Below are 27,562 nucleotides of genomic sequence, written 5' to 3' on the forward strand. Positions count from 1 at the left end.
CCAAGGAAGCATGAGGAACCAGAAGTGGAGCCGAGGGCTAGATTACCATGATAATGACCAGACAATGCACAAATGAACAGCTTGCAAAGCGTGGCGTGCACCTCTAACACCCAGCGCAAACAAAGAGGTGTGTGTGGTGTGTGTGTGGTGTGTGTGGTGTGTGTGTGATCAGCTGTCTCCAGTTAAACTGTGACCAAAGGGGTGGGGAGGGGCTTGGTGTATGTGGTGTGGGTGTGTTTCATAACTATGAATACTCCAGTTAAATTCTTTGTCTCCTGGTCATATACTTTCATTGTACATAAAGGATGGTGCTGAGATTGTGGTTGTCTGAGGTCCCTTTTTTAGACCTCATGGAGAGCCATTATGGTTATAATCATCCAACTGTTAGGTTTGGTAGCCTTTCCTTCAACTCTGACTATCTGTACAGAGGGGTTGGAGCAATAGTAACGCATCGGGACAAAGTTTCCTCAGAAACCAAACATAATGGTAGTTTTCTGCAGTATCAGGGAACGAATTGAGGGGACCAGAGATTATGTGTGTCTGTTTTCAGAACGTAACCTCACCGCACACAAGCAGAATACCTTCTAGACAACACACTCTTGTTCTTACATGTTATTGAGCCTGAGTGACCTCCCATAACTGAATATATACGTCTGAAATATTTTCCATGCCTAACAAGCAATAATAGTCAAACAATGTACTGTGGTACAATAAAGAAGTAGACGTACTCTGGGTATTGTGGTCATTTTATTACAAGGCTGTTCCAATGTTTTCATGTCAAAGTGGGAGAAGCTCTGTAAGAACTTGAATAGTTGTTTAAATACTGTAGCTGTTTGTGATCTTCAAGCAAGCGGAGCCTTGCCTCTTGGTTTATGGATCCCGCCCCTCACAAGGTAAATTATTGCCTCAGGCATCCACACTCTCCCATGATTGGCCATCATTTAGAATTTGACATACAACACTTAAAAAGCTACACCACCGGCACCGAATGACCAATCAATAAACAATGTCTGCTATTACTGTTTACTATATAACAAAACATGATCCATATCCATGCGAACTATCTCTCTGGCTCGATATTGACAAAATGTAGGTCGTGACGCCTTGCCATGGAGATCCAGCATTTACCAAATTACACTGATCGTCCAGATGGTGGCACCATAACAAATCATTCAAAATGTTGAGAAATAGCTCTTTTTGGTTTTACCTGAAGTTTATTTATTTCTAATTATACTCACCCTTGACCTTATATTGGATGAGTATTAATGTAGTATTTGTATGACCTATCTGATGTCAAAACAACCTTTGTTTTGTGGTTGAGGGAATATAAAGCCCTGGTAGAAACAAATGCCGTTGTCCAGCATCTTTTTTGTTTTTCAATGTGTTTGTTTTGCCAAGCAGAGTTTTTGGGGGTATCCTGGGATCTGTCACCTCCTGTGAGGAATGTTTGGAACATTCAATTGCAATACATGCAATTCCTAGCCTTAATGCTGATGTAAGTCTTAATACATCTACCTATCATTCTTGTGTTATATTAATATGTACATGTGGGACATTGATTATGTGGGACATTTTTGGGGAAAGCTTGTTTTGCTTCATGACCAAACCCTGGGGTTATGATGTTAACTGGTTATTGATAACCTGCAGAAAATAAGTTGACATTAATGGCATAAGCAACTGAAATATCTCATGTACATAAGTATTCAGATCCATTATTCAGTATTTCTTAAAGTAGTAGATCATGACTAAGTATCTGTATGTTTTTATTTTTATTTTCAGGAATTGGCACAAATGTCCAGAAACGTGTTTTCGCTTTGTTATAATGGATTATTTTGTGTAGACTCATTTTTGTTACACCAAATCTAAATTAAGTCTATAATTGTATAGCAGTTGGAGCATATGACCACTAACCAAGTGGTTGCTAGATTGAATCCCTGAGATAGCAAGGCGAAGAAAATGTTGATCTGTCCTTGAGCAAGACAATTGCTCATACAAGTCACTCTAGTTTATATTGTATGCTTAATGTTGTTACTCTTTTCTTTGGTTTTCTACGAAATCTTTGGACAAGAATCTTGACATGCCAAAGCGTGTGTGCGCGTGTGCGTGTACATATTCACACACATTAACCCATAGGTAAACATGCATCCACTCTATTTAGCAAGCATATTATCTATTGTTTTCCTTTCCCATTCTCTCTCTTTCTCTCTTTTCTAATTGTGTTGACACATCTGCACTCGCACTCGCACACAAACACAAACACTCACACCTAGGCAACTCTTTTCCAGGCAAACCTTAAACACTAGAGCAAACCTGAGGTGGAGAACGGGCTATAGTGCTTGAGGGTTCTGGCTGTTAAAAAGGGGTGTGGTCTGGAGCCAGTAACATCTGTGCCTTTCTCCTCAGCCCCCACGGCATGCTGGTGGAACAGAGAGAAAGAGGGAGAGATCGTGACGGAGCAAGGGAGGGATAAACCATTTGTTTTAGCAGATTCTCCGGAGTAGCAGGGAGAGGCTGCATTCGCCGGCCGGCTGGGGGAAGATCAGGAACGTCTGCTGGTGCTGTGTGCTGTTTACCTCCCTGAAAACTGGCCTCTGGGAGCCGGTCCAACCAGAGCTAGCATATATTCTTTCTCCCTGGCATTATGGACAGCCCGTGGGGAGTTTTCTCACATGAGGCTTTTTAATCATGTACTGAGGTCCAATCGGCGTGTACCCTGGATACTGAAAGTTCCCAGTGACGGTCTGACTGGTTATCTGTGATGGAAGCAGTTATGTAGGCTACTGATGTGCGTGTGCAAAACTGGATACTGCAGCAACGTGGACTCTTAAAGGGGATGCCACTGCGTGAGCACAGCAACTCCAGCTCACTTCAACAGGGGGTAAGAATGCATTTTTATTTCCCCCCCCACACGATGAGACGGGAGCTGTGGGTTGAGCGTGGACCTGTCTGTGAGCCCGTCCGCTATCTCTGCAGATAGGAATGTGTGATGCTCGCATTGTTACCTCTGTGGGAGAGGGGCAAGACACGGACGGGCTGTTAACCCTTCAGTCGGAGCTCAGTGTGACACTGTATCCCATTTGCAGGAAGGTGTGAGGGCGTGGATAACTGGGAGGTGGCCGTCTGAAGAAAGGGTTGCCTTAGTTACTGGAGGGTGGGGGAAGGGGGTGCGTTTGTGCCGTGGGCAGTTCGTAGAGATCTGTCGTCTGCGTGAGGGGAATGCCCCGTAATGACAAGCTTCGTCTGGAGGTGTGGTGAGGTGGCGGTACGGAAAAAGCACCCCAAACCTCTCACCATCAACAGTTTTCTCTGTCAGCGCGTATATGCAGTCATCGAGCAGAGGTGTGTGTGTGTGTGTGTGTGTGGTGCGGAGATGAGCTGGCATACATGTTTATCAGTGGGGGGTGGGGCACTTCAGATAAGGAGGTCAATGTAATGAAAGTCACCTTGAGAAGAGAAGACTCTAAGCTCCCTCTCCCAGGCATTCCGCTCTTCGGATTCCGCTCTTCTCTCTCTCACATGAGCTGTTTAATATTACAGCAGTAGATGCAGAATATACGGTGTACAAACACTTCATCTACGGCTGTGGCGGTCATTGAATTGTGCATATCCAGGATATTTATTTTAGATGGGTAAAAAGCTAGACCCATTTACTCCTCTCCTCCAAACCTGACTGCATTTGCGTCTGCTTCATGGAGATGGATGTCGGTTAGTCAACCGAAGACCGATGTAGTCTTTAAATAGTTATGGCATTCATTCATTTTCTTGACAGTCTTCATCCATAACCGTGGGTTCCAAGGTTATAAACTATGACAGACCTGAGTTCAACTTAAAGGTCAGTTGACTTAAAAACATAAATGGGTTGTGACTTCGGTGTTTCATAAATAACATTGATAAGTTACACCCACTCACCAGATACAGCTACAATATCTGGGCAGAGAAGATGTGAAGTCAACAGGGTGTACTGATCAATCACTCCCATGTTTGTTGACACCATTCTTACAGAATACATTTGTATTGTTAGGCAATGAAGGGTCTGGTATGATGGCGCATTAGTTAGCTAAAGAGTTGAATGTTATTTCTGTGTTATTTCCAAATGCCTATGTAGAGTCAATGTGGTGAGACATTGAAAGGGATTAAAAGTGATGGTTGAGAATGGTGTTGTAGTCTCCTGTGTAACCCAGTCCCTCTGTGTACAGCCCTACATCTGGCTTCCATCCCTGTCCTCCCCCCTTCACTAGCCTGTAACGTTAGGCAGAGTGTGTTTGTGTGTGTGTTTGGTGTTTCTGTCTGTGTCAGAGCGAGATCTCATAGCTGGCTATTACGACAGTTCCTAGAACTCATCAGTCCGTCCATCTATCCATTTATGAGTATTTAAAATGTCATCAAAACATGTAAATGGAAGTTATTATACAGCCACAAAATAAGGCAAGTATTTTTAACTGATAGGTCAAGGGATTTTGAATGGACAGTGTGTCTGAGTTATATCTTTTATTTTTTTTAAAATATGTAAAAAAAAAAATATACATTTATTATATATACAATACTATACATACAATATTAAACAATAGTGCTATTTATCAGGCCACCAATACCTCTCCTCCACACTAAAAAGGCTTTGTGCAGAGCAGCACAACAAAACGCGTCATTGGTCACTGTCATAAAATCATCACTAGCATTTTCCTGCGAATAAACATAGCTCTGTTAATCTTCCATAAAAGTGAAAATGCTGGCAAACAGGTGAGCTGGCCCAACTTCTTCATGGAGAATATGAGCAATATGAAATGACTGAAAATGAAAACGGTGGGGCTATTATTTCCTTTATCAGTTTCTTCTGGTTTTGGGCAGACAAAAGATTCCTGTTCATTTCTAGTCTGCCTTTGGTGCCTGTTAACATGAGAACCATAAAGGTTTTAAGAAATGCCATAAACAGGGCTATCCTGAGTCCTGGAGCCTTGGTAAAATCACTGCTTTGCTGTTAACTGTGTTGCAGTGCTGAAATCCTGGATTTGTCCAGGGGTCCCATGAAGGGCACCATCTGGACTGGTCAATCCAATATCTTGTCGTGCTCTAGTGACTCCTTGTGGCGCCTGTGAACTCAATCGAGGTAGAACGCTGGAGAGTGTATTTCGGCATTTTAGGATGTAACAGAGGTTACACTGCAACATTCAAACCGATAGTTAGGCTCAAAAACAGGATGCAGAGAATTGAAAAAGGGTGTTGTGGACAGATGAGACAAATATATTAAGATTTACCAGAGTAATAGCAAAAGTAAAGTATGGAGCAAGACAAAAAGACTGCAACATACCACCACATTATCTGTCAAACATGGAATAAGGGTTGTTATGGCTTGGGCATGTATGGCTGCTACTTGAACTGGCTATCTTGTCATCATTGATGATGTGACTGCTGACAACAGCAGCAGGATGAATTCTCAAGTGTACTGAAAGACACTGAAAGTACAAGCAAATGTATCCAAATTCTTTGGATGACATTTCAACATAGAAAGCAAGACAATGTCTCCAAACATACTGCCACAGAAACCAGAGATCTAAATCTAATTGGATATACATTTAACATTTACTTTTGCTGACAACAAAAGGCAAAAACATTGTATAAATATGTATATTTTAAATATATTGTATGTACAAGGTATTAACTCTGCAGGGTGCCCAAACTTTTGCAGACACCAGTTTTCTGTTATTTTGAAAGTGTAAATGATGGAAATAAAATCAAACTTTTTTTTGAACATATTATAAGAATGTCTAATCTGTCATTTGATGCCTTTTGGAGATTTTTCCTACTTTTCTTGGCTTCTTTATGCACATTAATAAAAAATGTACTTGGGGTGCCCAAACTTTCGAGCCCCACTGTACATACAGGAATTACCATGGTTTATTTTGTACATTTTTAAAGAGTACCATTTACATTTAGCAGTAAGTTCATCCTAATGAATTAGTTAAATGGCAAAAGTCCTTTGCTGAAAAGAAAACCATACAAATAATAAACATAAAACATTAAAATGACTATCACCTCTCATCTCAAAATGGGACTCCTAAATGTTAGATCCCTTGCTCCAAAGGCAGTTGCAGTAATTGAATTAATCTCTGATCATAAACTAGATGTTATTGGTTTATGTGAAATGTGGCTAAAGCCTGATGATGCTAATATTTATGGCAGTAAATATAAATGTACTCTCAAACACATCACTGATTTACACATGAAAGTTAACCAGGCCGATAAATCGTTTTACATAGCTACTATTTATACACGATGTTCCTCAATGAGTTTCCAGAATTCTTGTCTAACATTGTAGTCATGGCAGATAGTATTCAAATTTTTGGCGATTTCAATATTCATATGGAAAAGTCCAATGATCCTCTTCAAAAAGCCTTTGAAGCCATAATTGACTCAATGGATTTTATCCAACATGTCTCAGATCCAACACATTGCCACAATCACACCTTAGATTTAGTCCTGTCACGAGAAATAGATATTGTAGATCTAATAATTTCCCCCAAAAATCCTGGATTATCAGATCACTGTCTTATTGCAGTGTCCCCCAGGAGATACTGTTGGAGGTGCTGCGGGAGTATGGGGTGAGGAGGTCCCTTCTGAGGGCTATCCAATCCCTGTACGTCCAAAGTGAGAGCTGTGTTCTCTGTAGTAAGTCGGACTCGTTCCAGGTGGGGGTTGGCCTCTGCCAGGGCTGCGCTTTGTCACCAATCCTGTTTGTAACTTTTATGGACAGGATATCGAAGCATAGTCGGGGTGGGGAGGGGTTGCAGTTCGGTGGGCTGGGGATCTCATCTCTGCTTTTTGCGGATGATGTGGTCCTGAAGGCATCATCGGTCTGAGACCTTCAGCACTCACTGGACCGGTTTGCAGCCGAGTGCGAAGCGGTTGGGATGAGGATTAGCACCTCTAAATCTGAGGCCATGGTTCTCAGCAGGAAACCGATGCAGTGCTTCCTACTGGTAGGGAATGAGGCGTTACCCCAAGTAAAGGAGTTCAAGTATCTCAGGGTCTTGTTCGTGAGTGAGGGGACAATGGAGTGGGAGATTGGCCGGAGAATCGGAGCAGCGGGGACGGTATTGCATTCGCTTTACTGCACCGTTGTGACGAAAAGAGAGCTGAGCCGGAAGGCAAAGCTCTCGATATACCGGCCAATTTTCGTTCCTACCCTCACCTATGGTCATGAAGGCTGGGTCATGACTGAAAGAACAAGATCGCGAGTACAAGCGGCTGAAATGGGTTTTCTCAGAAGGGTGGCTGGCTTCTCCCTTAGGGATTGGGTGAGAAGCTCAGCCATCGGTGAGGAACTCGGAGTAGAGCTGCTGCTCCTTTGCATCGAAAGGAGCCAGTTGAGGTGGTTCGGGCATCTGGTAAGGATGCCCCCAGGACGTCTCCCTAGGGAGGTGTTCCAGGCACGCTGCTGCCCCCGCAACTCGATACCGGATAAGCGGATGAAGATGAGAGATGTCTTATTACATTAACTGTTAAAACAAGAAATCCACTTGCTCTGCAATCAATGAGTTTCAAAAGCCGTACTATAAATTCTCTGACTACAAAGAAATTCCTTGATATTCTTACAAGTTCGCTCATTAACAACAGAGGAAATAAATCTGTAAATGATCAAATTGAGGATCTAAACTCAACACCGCGATATACATGCACCACTAAAAACAAAAGAAATGCACAACAAGAAACTTGCTCCCTGGTACACAGACAATACTAGAGCACTTAAGCAAGCCTCCAGAAAATTGGAGCGAAAGTGGCGCTCCACCAAGTTGGAAGTATTCAGACTAGCCTGGATAGACAGTACACTACAATACTGAAAATCACTCACGTCTGCTCGATCAGCTTATGAACAATCCAAAATTTCTCTACGATACAGTTGCAAAGTTAACAAAAAAGCAAAGCTCAACAAGTGAAGTGGGTCTTCACTTTAGTTGTAATGAATACATGAACTACTTTGATGAAAAGATCATCACCATTAGAAAACAAATAACTGACTCCTTAAATAGCTATGGTCCTCAAAATCTCAGTTGTCCTGAGAATGTCCTGAAAATCCCTGACCAGGTGTCAATGGTTTGATCTCACTGTGATCTCACTGTGATCTCACTGTGAACCTCGACGGCTGCATGGTCGTATCCTAAAAAACCTTGGCGTTACCCTTGATCCTGACCTCTCCTTTGATGAACATAAGAATTGCTTATTTTGATCTTCGAAACATTGCAAAAATCAGAAACTTTCTATCAAAAAAATGATGCAGAAAAACGTATCCATGCTTTCGTTACTTCTAGACTAGATTACGGCAATGCTCTTCTTTCCGGTTACCCTGACAAATCAATAAATATACTTGAATTAGTGCTGCACACGGCTGCTAGAATCTTAACTAGAACACATTACTCCTGTACTAGCGTCCTTACACTGGCTGCCTGTTAGGGTTAGGGCTGATTTTAAGGTTATACTGTTAACCTATAAATCAATACATGGACTTGCTCCTACTTACCTTGCTGAAATGATCCAGCCATACATACCTACATGTAACCTACAATCGCAAGATGGAGGCCTTTTAATTGTACCTAGAATTTCTAAGCAAACAGTCGGAGGCAGGGCCTTTTCTCATAGAGCTCCACTACTGTGGAATGATCTGCCAATTAAGGTTAGAAATGCAAACTCAGGGCAAACGTTAAAGTGTCTACTAAAAACTAATCTCTACAGCATGGTTTATGATTAGGTGTAGCCTGGCCCGGGGGCGTGAAGGTGACCAGAAGGCTTGATACTGTCCACCCTTGCTGTCTTGCCAGGTGGGCTCTCATCGCCACTGGGATGCCCTCCCTCCAATGCGTTTCGGGGGAAGAGTCACTGGCTTGTTGTTGTATATCTGTTGCACAATTGTGCAATTGGGCTGTACTCTGCTGGCAATATACTGCCCTCATTCACGGTGGTTGCGGTTGGTGGGTGTCCCTTTGGTTGATGCCTGGCAATGTGGGTGGATTGATTTCCTGTCTGTTGGGCCCTGTCCGAGGCCTACCCTGGGTAGGGCCACAGTGTCGCCGGACCCCCCCGTCTCAGTCCCAAGGTCTTACACTGCTATACTATTGTGCTGGGGGAGTAGGGTCAGTTCTCCTTCCCCACTAAGTTCTCCTAATCCACCATAAATCGTTGTTGATATGAGGAATGCATTTTCTGAATTTTCACAGCCTCCTCCCGTTTTAAACTTTAGGAGGACATGATGTCCTGGTCCACACCTCCGGAGTACCTGGTTTGGGGGGCTCGTTGCTGTCCCTGTCCTTGTCCATCTGGTCATACTTTTGACCTAGTCAAATAGACTCTGGATTTAGCCCACATGCATTTATAAATTATTCCAATTGGACTCTTAATATCTCACCCAGCACAACCAGAAGAGGACTGGTCACACCTCTGAGCCTGGATCCTCTCTAGGTTTCTTCCTAAATTTCGGCCTTCTTAGGGAGTTTTTCCTAGCCACTGAAATTCAAAACTATACTGTTGTTTGCTCCTTGGGGTTTAAGGCCGGTGTTTGTGTAAAAGCACTTTGTGACAACTGCTGTTGTAAAAAGGGCTTTATAAATAAATTTGATTGATTGAAAACATGAAAGTTTAAAAAAGACTACATACATTTTAATGTTTATTTTTTTTATTTTAATTATTTTCTACTTGGGAGAACTGTGAATGACATATGCACTTTTGACATGTTTAAGCATCTGTACAGTAAACCTGCCCTTCTTTTTACATTCTTTTGAAAGCAGTGCAAACACGTTGCAGTAATGTTTAGAGTGGGGGCTGGATGACTGATCTTGCTGTCTGTAGAACAAGTTTGACAACCCTACCTGTCTTTCAGTTAGTTCTTCATTATTCCCTCCCTCAATTACCCCAGTCAGGAGGGAGTGTGGAATTTGAACCCTGTGTGGAGTTTCCCCGATAACCAAATTTGTGACCACTTTGGCAAATTCACTGTGTTTATTATGTCCCTGTTGTGGAATGACTAGGGCTGGCTTTTTATGGCTGACTTTGTGTTCAACTAAACAAACTTTACCATGTACCACATGGAGGGCTCCACTCAGAAACGCACTGTAGCTGTGAAATACAAACACACACCATATCATATAAAGTACACTCATCTCATTCTTTCTGGAAGACTACACAGTCTTTAGATAAACAGACTCCCTACTTCCTACTGTTCCTCACATAGAGTATAACATACTCTAGTATCCGGTAATAGCTCTCATGGTAAAGAATATGCTGAGCTGACAGTTGCCAGGTAACTTTCTAGTGCAAAGCTGCTGAGGCCAACCTTGACTATAAACAAGCGGGGAGTTACAAACCATCCAAGTTGATTAGACAAATAAGTGGGAAATTCTCTTTCAAGGTCATAAAACTGTGATGATCACTGATTAGTTCTCAGTTAAAGTCACCCTTTCATGCATATGTGTTTTCCCCGATAGTCATTATAGCCACATTCCTCTGTATTTGTCTCTCTGTCCTTCTCTGTTTATGTTAAACCAGTAATCTGAGAAGGATCTTGTACACCGCTCCCATGAGCCCCCTGGGCCATTGCCCATGTGACATTCATGCGTTAGAGACACTGCTCCACTATCATGAAACCAAACACACACATTCATAAGTACTTTGTTACTTTTGCACGCAGAACTGCTGAGATCTGTATGCATTCAGAGTTGCTGAAATCCCCTTTATTTAAACAAAACGCTATAGACGCTTCTATGCCAATTTCAAATGGTTTGGAGAAACCTGCCCCAATCAGCGATAGAGTTTCTCATTATGCAGTGCCAGTGAACAGAAACTATGAATAAAAACTCTAAAAACAAGGAGATCTTTGGATGTTTTCATCAAATTGTGTAATTCCAAACTTTATCTGCAACATTATATTCCATCATGTTGGACTTGAACAATACTTATTCTGTGTGCATGCACACCACCAGAGCCACTTGTTAATTTAAGTTGAATTCCTGGAAACGCAAAAGGTGAATATAGAGAGAGCCGAAGTTAATGTGGTGTCTTGATATATCTTACAGATAGAGGACAAAATAGGATGCCATTTCATTTCTTTGTAACTTTGGGATTCACTTGTGACTTGAAAAATAAGCTCTTATTCCACTTTGAAATAATACAACAATAAAGAATATCCAATTAACAAATCCATCCTGACGTTTTGGAATAAATTACGCTCAGTAACAGTTAAACAGTTTATAATGAAAATTTTCAAATGTATATCTGTCAAGTTGCTAAACCAGACATAAAGAAACTCACATTATATAATTAGGCACGCCTAACCACTCTTTAGTGTGAAATTGTGCAAGCTCAAAAATAAAGTTGTGCCATATTGGTGTTCTTCAAGTCAGGAGTAGACATACTCTATATGGACAAAAGTATGTGGACACCCCTACTTATTATTGAGTTCAGGTGTTTCAACCACACCCATTGCTCACAGGTGCTTAAAATCCACCAATTAGTCAAATATCCATAGACAAACATTGTCAGTACACTGGGCAGTACTGAGGAGCTCAGTGACTTGAAATGTGGCACTGTCATTGGATGCCACCTTTGCCACAAGTCAGTTTGTGTAAATTCTGCCCAACTAGATCTGCCCTTGTCAACTGTAAGTGCTATAATTGTGAAGTGGAGGCCTCTAGGAGCAACAACAGCCCAGCCACAAAGTGGTAGACCACGCAAACTCACAGAGCAGGATGGAGCATAAAAATCACCAATCTGTTGCATCACTCACCACAGAGTTCCAAACTGCCTCTGGATGCAATATCAGAACTGTGCGTTCGGAGCTTCACAAAAATGCAAGCCTCACATCAACATGCGCAATGCCAAGCGTTGGCTGGATTGGAACTCTGGAGCAGTGGAAACGTGTTCTCTGGAATGATGAGTCTGATGGACAAATCTGAGTGTGGCGGATGTCAGGAGAACACTAAATACCGGAATGCATAAATGCTACAGGATACAAAGACATTTTAGACAACTGGGTGCTTCCAACATTGTGGCAAAAGTTTGGGGAAGGCCCTTTCCTGTTTCAGCATGACTGTGCCCCTGTGCACAAAGCGGGTTCCATAAAGACATGGTTTGACAGGTTTGGGGAGAAGGAACTTGAGTGGTCTGCACAGACACCTGACCTCAACCCCACTGAACACCTTTAGGATGATGTGGAACAGCAATCGTGAGCCATCCTTCTTGTCCAACATCAGTCCCTGACCACAAATGGTCTTTTGGCTAAATGGGCACAAATTCCCAGAGAGACACTCAATTCTTGTGGAAAGCCTTTCTCAGAAGATTGGCAGCTGTCATAGCTGAGGGGTCAACTCCATATTAATGGTTTTGGAATGGGATGTCCAACATGCTCATGTAGGTGTGATGGTCGAGAGTCCATATATAGTGGCGATAAGCTATTGGAAGGGAATCAGTTATGGTCATGTTGCAGAATAGTGTGTGTGCGATAGCACTGCAAGTAATGATGTGGTACAGTATGAGGGAGAACAAGTAATGTGAGGTGACAGTAGCTGGAAGGTGTTATGTGGAAGTGGTCTGTGCCGTTGAGCCCTCCAAAATAAAAGTGTAATGTGATCCAGTCTTGACAAGGGAAACCAAACCATCTTCCCCTGAAAAATCTTTGTGTGGGCCATCCCACACAACCTTACAGATTGGAAAAGTTCAAGAGCTCGAGTCACAGTTGAAATGGAACTGTAAATGTGCAAAACCTCTGATTCTTAAACTTCTGAGATTACAGCAGCATGACTGTTGATCTGCCTCCCCTAATTTGTTTACACTCTCTAAGTTTGTCTAAGTTTTTCTGTCCCTGGTCTTATATGGATTTCTTGATTGTTTTCTTTCTAAGAAGACGAATCATCTTTAGGTATGGCTTAAAGAAATGGGAAGAGAGGGGTTGGAATAATTACACACACGCACACACAGATTTGCAAACCCACATCCATTTCGTTGGCCTCACAAACCTCTACATTTTCCCCGATGTAGCATCTCAGTTCTCTTGGTCTTGTAGAAAATATGTAGGATACAGTTATGGACTGAAGTGGTCAAGGACAGCTTCAACTTTAAATGTTTTCCCGTTTAATGTCCTAGAGTTTAAGGCTGCTTGAATGCAGGCAGCTGCAGAGACGGCTGGTCAAGGATATACAGACGGCTGTGTCAGAAAATATACATTCCTGTGAATGTGCTCAGAAGAGGGTGGCTGCTGCGTAATCTTGCTCAAGTGTGCTGTTTGGGTTTAAAGCATTTATGTAATTTAAACATAACTACCGTTGTTTAATAAGAACCTGTTTTGATCTGGGTGCTATTACAGGGCAGTAACCCGAATTACAGTATTACATATTTGTTTTGTACCTGTGTAAGCAGTCTATTTTTAAAAGTATAGTACTGATACTAGCATTTTCCATGCTTACTTTTCAAAATCTTTTAAGCAACCTAAATGAGATACTCAGAACGACAAATGAGCTTTTGGACATGTGGAGCGAAAATTGTTTTGGAACAGTGGCCAAGTAGATAAAACATGGATTTTTACAAATATTGGTGTTTGCTTAGCAAAAAATGTACTAAATTAAAAAACATCTGGCAACCCTTCCCCTTCGTCTTTGGACAATTTGGCACCATAATTACATTCCAAATTGCATCCAATGTATGTGGTACCATAGTGCCTAGCGGTTGTGTTGTGCTGACCCATAACTTGAGTAGTGGGAGAAGGCGTGCAGCTATATGGAATGTATACCCATATTGTCAAACATTTTTAATGGTTTATTTTTATATTGAATACAATAAAACATTTAAAGCAAAATCAAATATGTTCCATTTATCTGATTCATATTAACTGCGATTAACCCTCATCCATGTATCTGTTACCATATGGACCCAGTGGCAATCGTATCCAGGCCATGCTCCACAAAGGACCACGTTTCTTTCATACTTACTACACAGACTGCCTACAGGGTAGTGAAGGCATAGATATTTTGCAATTTGTGTGAACTATACCTTGTTGTCTTTTCTTCCCTGGCTATGGCTTCCTCTGTTCCTAGATTATATGACTATGTTTATTTTTCTGTTTGTTTTGACTGGTGATGTTATTGGAACTCTGGGAGAATAGATCACAGGATAATATACAGCCATTTACAGTGATAAGAGCAGCTTGTTTGGCCTTCTAAGAACAAATGATCAATGACTCAGAACATCTTTGTTGAGCCCATCACATCTTGTCATATACAAATAACAGGGGTCCAAACTAACTTTGTTCCCTAGGGAAACTGGTGCCACGTTTTCCGAACTCATTTAAAAGGAAACAACAATCACATGATCACCGCATTCAAGTTCCTCCAAATACACACTGATCTTGAAGTCATTACCAGCTGTGAATCTCAAACCAACCCCTGGCCATAGTCACATGTTGCTGATTAAACTCAGAGGGTGACTTCCAAGTGGATTGGGGTTTAATAAACACATCAACTAGGACAAACTGACCTGAATGATGCAATTCATTGATGATTTCTAATGAAATAAGCAGGCACAAAATTAGAATTTTCTATCTCTCTTTTTAACAGAGCTTTATGATGAGAAACCTAACATCGTACATTTTTGATTCCATAAATCTTTAAGCTGCACTATTCTTAGAAGGGGCCACTGGAGGGCCTAATTGGCCCCTACATCCTTGATCATTTTTGCTCCCTCTGCAATTGGTAAACTTGGCAAATGGTCAAATTACATATGAACACCCAAATGGAGGACTGTCATCATCATCATCATGTCTCAGACAAACATATCGGTGGTGGAAAAACTGGAAATCCAACATTGACTATATTTACATAACTAGTTAGGTAAAGACTTCAGCTTTCACCGTATACATATATAATTTCAGGAAAACAATAAAATAAATGTATGGCACGTTGCACAAGCCCATGTTTAGAGCTCCATCAATCTTTTTGGAACTGTAGTTGGTGGCATTTTATTTTAAAACCTACACTTTCAAATGCCTTATTGGCCAACTTTTGGAATGTTGTGGATGTGAAGTAATTATATAGATGTAGAATGGCTGAAACAGAGTGCACTATCAATATAGGAGTATAAAACATCCTCTTCAAGTTGGTAAAGATTTGTTTCTAGTTCTGTTTATCAGGTAGCTGTGGCAACACACCCCACCAGTCCGCAAGCCAGGAGAAGGTGAAGTAGATGAAGGAAATGCTTTGTGTCATGGTGGCTGAAAAAAAAGATGATATTAATCTCAGTGTTCTGTGTACTTTCAGGAAACGATAAATGATATAAACAAATGGCTGTGTTTTACATTCATTATTCCCATAACATCTACTGACTGATTTTGGCAACCTAGAGCGCAGGCAGCTGTCTTTAAAGTGTAGTATATCCCACCATATAATATACTATCGCTATGATGTGTAACTGCACAATTTTACAAACCACATGTAAGCTATATCAGGGTAAAAAAAAGTTATCTGACCCACTTACAGATAGAACTAGCTCTTGGCTCGGGCTAAAATAAGGGCAGGAAATGCCAAATCACATGTTAGGCTATGTTCATCAAAATGTATGTGTTAACAAGGCTTGTTTCAACTTGCACTTTTGCCAAAAAAGGAACCGGAACGTTGTTTGCCTAGAATTTTGAAGACCGTTCCGGCCCATTTCAAGCACTGGATAGAACTCTTATCCACATTGATAAGAGTTTCATGATGTGTCTGCTTTAAACATGCACCTGCACTCTTTCCTTGGAGCCTTGGAGCAGCGATTATTTAAGGTCTTAATTTTGCTGCTGGATGGAAGAGCTTGATCCATCTCTCCATGACCCATGCCCATATGTAATGTCTTGATGCAGTGCTGTAGTCAGGAAAAGCATGGCATCCCTTGACAGGATGGTGATCAGACAGGATGTTTTGTTCTCTTCTCTGTTATTGGTCATGATCTGTGTCAGGGCTTCACTTTTTTTGAAGGACATTCAGTGATGCTTCTTTTCTATACAGGTAAAAATATTTATTGTTTTTTGCAAGGTGTTTATTGCAGAGGTACAGAAAGTACTCAACTGGGTTTGGCTGTGTTCACCACTTTAGGGAGGTATCTAAAACTAACCAGTGATTGATCACTGGTAAACTAACCCGTGATCAGTTAAATAAAAAGGAAGAGTGTAAATGTCCACTTAATGTCACTGGTTAGTTATGAACACTGTTTCTTTGGTCATTTTGCTCTAATTCAGGAACTTCACAAACTTGGCGAGTACTTTTACTTTGTACTTTTTCCACCTCTGGTATATTGAAAGTAGGGGGCAGGGGGCAGGGGGCAGGAGGCAGGAGTCAGGGAGCTTCCAGAGCATTTTACAGTAGTGAGTACATCCATGTTCATAATTTATTTTGGTATTGGCCCACTGTGGGAATCAAATCCACAACCATGGCATTAGAATCACATGCTTGGCCAACTAAGCCACATGTTTGTGTTCTTATATGTGACATGGTGCAACTGCACTCCTTTGGTTCAAAGGTCACAGGTCCCACTGATAGGGGGTTAAAAGAGCCCTCCGAAGGCAGGACTAAGTGTAGTCTGAAAATCTTAAAGAGAGTGGGCAGCTGGAATTCATCTCCAGGGTTTGATTAGCTGAGACTTTGAGGTTCAGCTGTGCTGCTGTTGTGTGGCCAACCAACCATGACCCCTGGGAGGAAATGAGCCCCCTTGGTATAACTTGACCACTCAGGACTGCCCTTTCTAGAATGTTTCCTTGTCCTGTGCCTTGACTTTACAACTCATTATCTGGGCTACACTGACACATTCACTAAGGTAAGGACAAACCCTTCTGTGTTTTTCCCAACAAGTGTTCATGGCTCAACCAGCTGGCCTGATATACCATACCACCACTCTCTCACCTGCCTGTCTTTATACCTATACTCTACACAGGTGTGCGGTCCCTACTTTTTCTGAAGAGTATGCTACACTTTCGGATCTTGTTGAAATGCGGAGTTGGTGGGGCAGTCCTTTATCAACAACAGCTTCATTGATGTCCTCAGCTTGCATATCCCCACAGAGCATTGCTTAGAATGCACCTTTTTTGTGTAGACAGACATTAGCAGAGGCCTGTGTGTTGTTTATCAACCATCTTATGTTGTTATTGGCTGTTTCTCTTAAGGCCAAACCTTTCAGCTGCTCTGACTGAGGTGGGCATCTCTACCCATGTCTCAAACCTGTCAGAAAATCTCTAGTTCTACACTAGTATATGGCTAGAGGCATTTGCTCAGTGGACATGAAATCTGATACAAGCTCAAAGAGCTATTGTAGATGTTATCCATAGCAACCCACTGAGACGGCTGGCACGCATACTGTAGATTTCAAGAGGACTCAAATAATACAAAAATATGTATTTTTGTCTGTATGGATAATTCAAGTGTTACAGACATGACACCGCATGAAAAATAGCACAAAGTATCTTACAGAATGTAGAACCAAAACAAAAATGACAGTTGATCTACAGTATGTGTCCATAGTAGGGGTGTATACTTGTCAGAGACTGAACTTTACTAAACTTTTTGCCCACTCTTCTTTGCAAAATCATTCCAAATCTGTCAGGTTGCGAGGACATCTCCTGTGCACAGCCCTCTTCAGATCACCCCACAGATGTTCAGTTGGATTCAGGTCTGGGCTCTGGCTGGGCCATTACAAAATGTTAATCTTCTGGTAAAGCCATGCTTTTGTGGATTTGGATGTGTGCTTTGTGTCGTTGTCGTGCTGAAAGGTAAAATTCCTCTTCATCTTCAGCTTTCTAACGGACGCCTGAAGGTTTGTGCCAAAATTGCCTGGTATTTGGAACTGTTAATAATTCCCTCCACCCTGACTAAGGCCTCGGTTCCAGCTAAAGAAAACATCCCCAAAGCATGATGCTGCCACCACCATGCTTCACTGTGGGTATGGTGTTCTTTGGGTGATGTGCAGCGTTGTTTTTGTGCCAAACATATTTCTTTTGGAATTAAAAAAGTTAAACCTTGGTTTCATCAGACCATAACACATTTCCCACATGCTTTTCGGGGACTTTGTTTTTGCAAACTTCAGCCGGGCTTGGATGTTTTTCTTTGTAAGAAAAGGCTTCCGTCTTGCCACCCTATCCCATAGCCCATTCATATGAAGAATACGGGAGATCGTTGTCACATGTAGCACACAGCCAGTACATGCCAGAAATTCCTGCAGTTCCTTTAATGTTGCTGTAGGCCTCTTGGAAGCCTCCCTGACCTGTTTTGTTCTCGTCTTTTCATCAATTTTGGAGGGACGTCCAGTTCTTGGTAATGTCTCTGTTGTGCCATGTTTTCTCCACTTGATGATGACCGTCTTCACCTTGTTCCATGGTATATCTAATGCTTTGGAAGTTCTTTTGTACCCTTTCCTGACTGATATCTTTTAACAATGAGATCCCTCTGATGCTGTGGAAGCTCTCTGCAGACCATGGCTTTTGCTCTAAGATGCAACTAAGAAAATGTCAGGAAAGTCCTACTAGAACAGCTGCACTTTATTTGTGATTAATCAGAGTCACTTTAAATGATGGCAGGTGTGTAATGACCTATATTTAACATGAGTTTAAATGTGATTGGTAAATTCTGAACACAGCCACATCCCCAGTTATAAGAGGGTGTGCACACTTATGCAACCAGGTTATTGTAAGTATTCTTTTATTTTTCTCAAAGATTTCAGTTTGTTTTCCAATTGAATTGTTCACATTATAGGTCACATTAAAAGTGGAAAAAGTTGACATGATTCATCTTTGTCAAAAAAAAAATTACATCACAAAAACCTGCCATTTTAACAGGGGTGTGTAGACAACCCCCCAAAAGGGAATGGTTTTGCAGGTGGTGGCCATAGACAATTGCTTTCTCCTTATCCTTCCTGACTGATTCTTCTCAAGCTTTGTGTTTTGCTAGTGTCCTTGTCATTATTGGTAGCATGAGGCTGTACCTGCAGTCCATTCAGGTTGCACAGGTAGTCCAGCTCCTTTAGGATGGTACATCCATATGTGCTTTTACAAGAAGGTTTGATTTGTCTCCCAGTACAGTCTCAAGAGCATGGAGGAGATACAAGAGATGGGCCGTTACTCAAGGGGAGCTGGACAGGGCCGTAGAAGGCCATCAACCCAGCAGTAGGACCGATATCTGCTCTTTTGTGTGAGGAGGAACAGGAGGAGCGCTGCCAGAGCCCTACAAAATGACCTCCAGCGTGCAACTGGTGTGCATGTTTCTGACCAAATTGTTAGAAACAGACTCCATGGGGGGCATGAGGGCCCGACGTCCTCTAGTGGGACCTGTGCTCACAGCCTAGAACCATGCAGGTCGATTGGCATTCGCCAGACAACACCAGAAAAGTCAGGTCTGCCATTGGCGCCCCGTTCTCATCACAGATGAGAGCAGGTTCACACTGAGTACATGTGATAAGAGTCTGGAGTTTGCGTGGTGAACATTATGCTGCCTGCAACATCATCCAGCATGATTTGGCAGTGGGTCAGTGATGGTCTGGGGAGGCATATCACTGAATGGTTGCACAGATTTCCATGTAGTAGCCAATGTTACCCTGACTACTTTTAGGTACCGGGATGAAATCCTCAGACCCGTCGTCAGACCTTACGCTGGTGCAGTGGGTCCAGGGTTCCTCCTGGTGCAGGACATTGCCTGGCCTCATGTAGCCAGAGAGTGTAGGCAGTTCTTGGTTGACGAAGGCATTGATGCCATTGACTGACTCTCACATACTCCAGACCTGAATCCAATTGAGAACTTCTGGACGTTATGTACCGGTTCATCCACCGCCGCCAAGTAGCGCCACAGACTGTCCAGGAGCTCACTGATACCCTGATCCAGGTCTGGGAGGAGATCCCCCAGGACACCATCCGCAGAATCATCAGGAGCATGCCCAGACGGAGTGTATACAGGCACATGGGGGCCATACACACTACTGATTCACATGAGTTGCCGTGATGAAATTCACACAAATTGAAACAGCCTCTGATTTCAATTGTTTTCTTAGATTTTTAAATTTTGAGTTTGAATCCAGCCCTCAATCAGTTGGAGAGTTTGGTTTCTATTGACCATTGTTACGTCATTTTGTTCTCAACGAATTACACAATGTACAGTAAAGGTTTTGATCTTTAATATATTTCCTTCATCGAGACCTGATATGTGATTTAAGTGTTCCCTTCATTTGTTTGAGCAGTAGAATAAGTCTCAGAACCACATCATAATAGGGTCAGTTTTACACACTATAAATGCATATTTTCATGTATTTTCTGAAATATTGAAATAAGCCATGCACCTGAATACCTTTTTCACACAGCTAATACACCGCGCTGTTAATCAATACAAGTGGCTGTTCCCGTTCCATCGTTGATTGCCTGTGTGCCATGGCCTCCCTTTGAGGATTTTTTTAAGAGTAAAAATGTTGGTTTCTACCAAGCCACTGAAAGCCTTTTCATTACACCCATTTGTTATTGTTTGGACTCCCTGGTCATGGCTAACTACAGTTTTTCCCCCCTTGTCAGCTCATATGGTCAGGGGGAAAATACTGTGCATAGAGCATAAAAAAAACTTACTGAATGTGTGCTGTTCAAGTCTGGGATCTTGTGTTATTTAACTCAACGCTCTTCACTATTCTGTCTCCACAGGACTCTCTGACACAGGTTAACCACTGAGGTGGAGGAGGCAGGTGTTGCAGAACGAGCCTCATCATCTTCCACCCTAAACCTCCAGGGCACCAGCGGGAGACATGGCTCCCCGGAAGCGTGGTGGTGGCAGCCGTGGTAGCGCCTCCTTTATCTTCTGCTGCTTCCAGGGTGGCAACGACCACCCGGAAATCACCTACAGGCTGCGGGAAGACTTTGCACTGCAGACCATGGAGCCATCGATGCCCATGCCAGGTTATGATGAACTGGACAGTAGGTTCTCTGAGTTAGTGGTGAGTAGCAACACATTTCCTTCAAACTGTGTTTTGATTTGAATGTTTGCTGTCAATGATTTCATGACTTCTCTTCTGAATGTGGCTCGAGTGTTATCATTTTGCAACTAATTGCTATCTGTAGTTAAACAGTATTTCACCATAATGTTGAGAAATATTGGTCTTCTGTTTTAACTGTGACATTTGTGGATTTTTTTAAGCATGAGCTGCTTATGTCCACAACATCTCAATGAAGTTGATAATTTTGCTAGGTGACTTTGAAAAAAAAATAGTTTTATTTGCCATTCCAAAATATTCTATTTCATCATTGATTTGCTCACTGATACAGTGCAAAATGTGTATTTCTTCAATGACAACGCAAGCAACAAAGCATCCAATAGCCACTACCATACCTGGCTGTTGGTCTTAAGTCATTGTATTTTGTAGGAGGTTCATATTGTAGTTTCTGTGGGGTTCTTATTGTAATTGGTATGAGGTTCTCACTGTCAAATGCAGTGTTTGATGCTTATACTGTCTATCACTGACTCTCACTGCTTTGCGCTGCAGTTGCCAGCCAACATAGTTGACATGGTTGCCACACATTCAGACTGCCATCGCTTTTATCTATCGCTTTGCACAACAATAGACTCAATTGAGAGCCACTGTGTCTTGGCCTCCTTCAGCTAAATGCTTGTTTTAGTCTGGCCCACCCTCCCTCTCTCCAGCCTGAATTGAATAAGTGGAGTGTGACGACAAAGGGGGCTTCCAGTTACTGTTGTTTTTTTTACTGTGTTTAATAGACACCAGCCATCCACTCACCCGATAAACCCTAATTTGTGTGGGTAGGAGGGAATCTAAGAGAAAAGACTAGGCCTGGCAGGAAGAATGGAGGTATACTATGATATACTGTTACCATTACACTTGAACATAGATATTTGATTCTGTTCAACTTCTTTGTTTTCACTTGTACAAAGAGGGGAGGGCAGCCAGGTGGTTCCCAGTGCTCTAATCTGTTATATCCGGTGTCCTCTCCCATGACACCAATGACAGGCTCATGACCTCCAACCTGTCCAGGCTGAAGAAGATGCACAGCGGGACAGAAAAATATTTTAGAGTAGCCCAACAGCACTTCTCAAATCTAGGGATTGACCAGGCCCCAATCCAAATAATCTTCAGAGGCAAGCCAACAGAGAATGCAGGATAGTACTACATGACACAGTGACTACTCTACATGAAACAAAAATGTCCTATTCATAAAAGCTCATTACAACACTACTGGATAACAATGCAGCATTCACTGTCTTTAAGAAACTCCATTTGTGCCTTGAGTCACACATCGTAGACGGTAAGGCACTCTATCCCCCTGTCATCATTTAATGCGGCCCTTGTGCCACAGCCACACTAACAGTTCAGTCCTTTGTCTTTCGAGTTGCTAAGTTAAATCACAAGGGATATGATTTGATCTGCCGCCAGCCTTTTAACTAGCATAGAGCCTGTGATAAAAAGGCATGTGGAAAATAACTAGAATGAACATGTCTTTCACAGCACTGCTTTATTAGGGTGGTGTATTTGTAGATGGACGTCACACACACGTCGAGATTTGATAGTTGGGCTTTACCTACACATCCTCAACAGATATTTCCCTGAGAATTAGAGAGTTGACAAATTGTTCCCCGTGAACCACAGCCAAAAGGAGTACCATATTAGGGAAGTACTGGAATATCTATAAACCATATGCTTTATGTTGAACTGAGATTATGAAGGGATTTAAAAGGCCAATGAGTCCTGTGTCTTTTTCCTCAGTCGTGGTCTTATAAGTAAACATACACTCAATCATATAAAGATGTTTGAGGTTGATTTTAAGAACCTGGCTCAGCAGTGTTTATACAGTATTTTTGTTTATGCGGAGAGCTACTGCCAGGCAGCCAATTGTCGTATTAAAGATGGAAGCGTCGTACGAAGAGCCTTCTTGTCTATACACAAAACTAGCCTGACATTTTGTGTGACCACAGGAAATATAACCAGATATGGTAAATATAAACAGAAATACAGAGAGGATGTAAGGGGACATGTAGCAATGCAGACACCAGCACTGATACTACAGAAATAGAAGTGGAAGGCTTTGTATAATGCTCTATTTGTTTTTGTTGCGAGCACCAAGGCCATTGACCAAAATAGCCAACTAATTAGAATAGGAAAAAAATAAGCAATAACTATTGGGGTTTAAATTATTCATATCTCCCACCGGATCACCTACAAAATCCTGGTTCTCACCTACAAAGCCCTCCACCATCTGGCCCCCTCATACCTCACTGACCTCCTCTCCCTGTACCAACCCTCACGGTCCCTCAGATCCTCCTCAGCTGGTCTCCTCTCCATCCATAAATCCAACCTCCGCAGTTTTGGGGACAGAGCCTTCTCCAGGGCAGCTCCCAGGCTCTGGAACTCCCTCCCCCAAGAGATCCGTACCTCTGAGTCCCTCACCATCTTCCAGTCCCACCTCAAGACCCATCTCTTCACCTCTGCCTATCCGTAGCCCCACGCCCCCCTCCCTTCTCATTTGTGTCTGAATCTTGTCTTGTTTTGTTTTGTTCTGTTTTTATAATCTACCTGCATTGTAAAGTGACTCTGAGTCTAAGAAAAGCACTATATAAATAAAATGTATTATTATTATACCGTAGCCAAGTATTTAAAACTCAGTTGTTCACTATTCCTGACATGTAATACTAGTAAAAATCCCCGGTCTTTGGTCAGTTAGGATCACCACTTTAAGAATGTAAAATGTCAGAATAATATTTGGGAGAATTTTATTAATAGGCAAATTAATTGTTAATTACTTCTACAAAGTTAGCTAACTGTCCAGTAAAGATTAAAGATTTTTCTCAATACACTTGAGTTATCCCTATGGACTGGGAGTAAACGAAAATGTTAGTCACGTTGTCTGGGAAACTAAACTGCAAGTACTAAAAGTGCATACTCCAGTGATTCTGTTGTGCTCAATTTACTAGTTTGTTTGCATGGCTGCGTTAATTAGCAAACTACTCAGTTAAATGTAGTTATATTTAGATGTAGCTATCAATATTGCTGCCACAATTGTATCCGTAGAAACAGACATTAAAAGGAAGCAAGTTTGGTTAGCTAACAATAATAGTGCTATTTTGCCATGCTTTAGAAGGTAGAACATTTACAAGTATTAAGTATATAACCCTAACCCTATTATTAATCTAATATCTGCTTATGATTTAACCCTCCAAATATTTTCATAATATTAGTAAACAATTGCTTACTTTGAAAGGGCTTCATCAGATTTACATGCAATGGAAAAGCAGCATCTCCAATGATGACATGGGGATGGTGACTCCTATCCCAGGAATGTTTGCAGGTGGAGGCATAGCAACTGTCCCTGGAAGCAGGATTGTGTGAAGTGGGTGGCTTGATGTGTAATAAAGGGTTTCAAGCGATGCAGAAGATTGTTGAAACGATTAGCCGACATGCTAAAATATTTTAAACACGCTCTTCGTCCATATTACGCATCTGCTGAACAAGCATAATATATTCTAGCTAGAACTATTATATTGTTTGCCAACTATACCGATACTACTTGTGTGAAGTTTTCCTGCTCTACAAGCAAACAAACCAGGTGCCAAGCGTCTTCTCTCTTTCCTTATTAATTTCATTTTATTGGTTCTCTCAAACGCGCCATTCCAGAAACCGTCTTCCCCGATCTAGCTAGTTAGCTATCTATTATATTGTGTACGATACAGTTACTACTTCTGTGAAGCTTTCCTGATCTACAAGCGAACAAACCAACAATTTGCGTGACATTGCCGCCAATGCTAAAAAGTGTAATGGCCATCTACACAACAAGGCCGCACAACTATAAATGCTGAGCACGTCTGCGTACAGATGCACATGACATTAACAATGCAGACCCGCAGAAGCATAAATCAGGCTTTAGTCTGTCTTTTTTATGGCAGTGGCTTACCACCACCAAAGCACCCCCAGAATGGCCTCAAGCACTCCTGCAGCATCTTGTAATTTTGTCAGCATCTATCAAATGTTCTTCTTTGTGATCTGAACTCCTAAAACTTAGATTTGTCGGTCCATAACACTTTTTTCCAATATTCCTCTGTCCAGTGTCTGTGTTCTTTTGCCCATCTTAATCTTTTCTTTTTATTAACCAGTCTGAGAAGTTTTTTTTGCAACTCTGCCTAGAAGGTCTGCATCCTGGAGTCACCTTTTCACTGTTGACATTGCTACTGGGGTTTTGCAGGTACTATTTAATGAAGCTGCCAGTTGGAACCTGGGAGGCATCTGTTTCTCAAACTAGACAATAATGTATTTGTCCTCTTGCTCAGTTGTGCACTGGGGCCTCCCACTCCCCTTTCTATTCTGGTTAGAGCCAGTTTGCGATGTTCTGTGAAGTGAGTAGTTTTATGAGATCTTCAGTGTCTTGGCAATATCTCACATGGAATAGCCTTCATTTCTCAGAACAAGAATAGTTTGACGAGTTTCAGAAGAAAGTTCTGTGAAGGGCCATTTTGAGCCTATAATCAAACCCACAATTGCTGATGCTCCAGATACGCAACTAGTCTAAAGACTGACAGTTGTATTGCTTCTTTAATCAGCACAACAGTTTTCAGCTCTGCTAACTGTTGCAAAATGGTTCTTATGATAAATTAGCCTATTAAAATGATATACAGCTCCAGAAAAAGTTAAGAAACCAGTGCACCTTTTTCTTTCCTTTCCAAAAAAGTCGAAAAGGAATGTTTTGAATGAGGAACAGAAGCATTAATATTAGGAGACCACTGCAAATTGAACGCTTCTGTTCCTCACTCAAAACTTTCCTTTTCAACTTTTTGAGTGTAGTTAGACTTAGTTTTGTAGTTGTGAGAAATATTTGCGTACATGTAACTAACTTGATTTGTGAACATGCAACTCATTAATTACTCTTGCAAATGTTAAATACGGACGTTTGTTACATCAAAAACGGAGGTAGGAGAACCGACAATGCGGAGACGTTTATCCCCTCCTCTGCATGAGTTTAAACACTGGCGCTGTGTTCCAGAATCTACCCAGATTGGTTAAAAAGTGAAAACGTATATCGTTGTTTTACCTTTGTAGTATAAGCGCATTTATCAATCAAACTATTACAGCAAATCCAGGGTTGTTATAGACTAGATTCCGTTTTCAAAAGAGTAGGCCTACTATTTTCCAATAAACCAAATCCAAATAAGTCCCGCTATCAGTACCCATTATTTTTCAAATAAACCAGGTAGACCATAAATATCCCAATAATGGTACTGAATATCACAACTGACTACAGTCTACATACAGGTTATCCTCCACTGGATCATTTCCCTCAAAATAATCTTCATTCTCGTCTGTATGAAAATCATCCTGGCCAGAATCTCCTTCGTCTTCTTCATCCTCATCGTCGCTTTCAAAAAACTCTTCCAAAACTTGTTTACTTGTTAACAAGTCTACCATCTTGCAAAACAAAAGAGAACATAATGTATCAATCCCACGGACTATAATTAACAGTAGCCTATTGGCACGTTCAGGCTTGTGTGCCCTGGATTTCACTGGGAATGCTGAATAAAATTCCTGTAGAATGCCAAGCGACACATGGTAAAAGCACCGTTTATAATTGGCCAACAAAGATTAACTTGGTATACACAGGGATCAGACGAAGTGCAACTCCATGACGTGCGTAAGTACGGACAGTTTTGGTGTAACTTCACCGTAGTTAAAGATCTGGCGTTTGCCAGTCTGAATCTATTAATAGAAATATAAAGTATGCGTTTTTTCAGCCGATCCGCAGATCGCTGCAGTTCAGTCACGTGTCCTAATAAGCCCAGATATCTATTGCCTGAATAATTTGCTCAACTCCAAATTATTTTCAATATATACTGTACATTTGGCCTAATCAATACTTTAAGGCCCAGAGTATAATGTTGGATGTAGCCTACAGTATAATTTTTTTAAATGTCTTTTCAGGATGAACTTGACCTCACAGAGAAGCACAGGGAGGCAATGTTCAACCTGCCTGCAGAGAAGAAATGGCAAATATACTGCAGCAAGAAGAAGGTAATGTTTCCTGACCTCATCATTTGTGTTTGCCAAATGTTCCTACAACCATTTGTATGTTTTTGTCAGCTAGATGGCTAAGAATCTATGGAAGTAACGTGTGACCATGCAAAAGAAAAAAATATCAGAATAGCAGAATGCCCTGACTCATTAACCACTAGGCTAGCTGCTACATTAAAGGACATTTTGTATTTTCTCAGAAAGACATCTTCTCATTTACCAAAGGGCAGCTGGGAATAAATCTCTCAGTGAGTGGATTGGCCCACAATATTAACATGCTCCAGTCTCCCTGCACCAGTCATAATAAATCTTTCTAAAGTGTCTCATTGGCCTGAAGCAGTTCAAGTGTTTCAATCTGCGTTAATGCAGGATAGCCGCTTTCTACTGCAAAGAGTCTAAGAGGATGTTGATTATTTCCCGGTACACATTGACCCCTCTTTTGGTTGTATCCTGTCGCACATTTCTAAATGCTGCCCAGCTGGTACAGAATAGATAGCTGCAGGCCATCCCCACATTATAGTTTTTTTTAGGCCAT

At 41.7% G+C, this 27,562-nt stretch overlaps 1 protein-coding gene across 5 annotated transcripts in view; it reads left to right on the forward strand.

Annotated features, from left to right (window-relative positions):
* The window catches only part of daam1b (dishevelled associated activator of morphogenesis 1b), a 65,698-nt gene that overhangs the window by 12,796 nt on the left and 25,340 nt on the right, over positions 1-27,562 (forward strand). For 3 of the 5 annotated variants that reach the window (XR_002198186.2, XM_034287854.1, XM_020056399.2), the window contains exons 2-4: positions 2,404-2,878; positions 20,669-20,958; positions 26,938-27,027. Coding sequence is in view for 4 of the 5 variants with exons in the window: in XM_034287854.1 (XP_034143745.1) it covers positions 20,770-20,958; positions 26,938-27,027 (279 nt within the window). In the remaining variant the exon portion in view is untranslated. Of the gene's footprint in view, positions 1-2,365; positions 2,879-20,668; positions 20,959-26,937; positions 27,028-27,562 lie in introns of those variants that run through there. The other 2 variants (XM_020056397.2, XM_020056398.2) reach the window with 2 other exon arrangements.

The sequence above is a fragment of the Esox lucius genome, chromosome 18 (assembly GCF_011004845.1).
Source record: "Esox lucius isolate fEsoLuc1 chromosome 18, fEsoLuc1.pri, whole genome shotgun sequence".
NCBI classification, from domain to species: domain Eukaryota; kingdom Metazoa; phylum Chordata; class Actinopteri; order Esociformes; family Esocidae; genus Esox; species Esox lucius.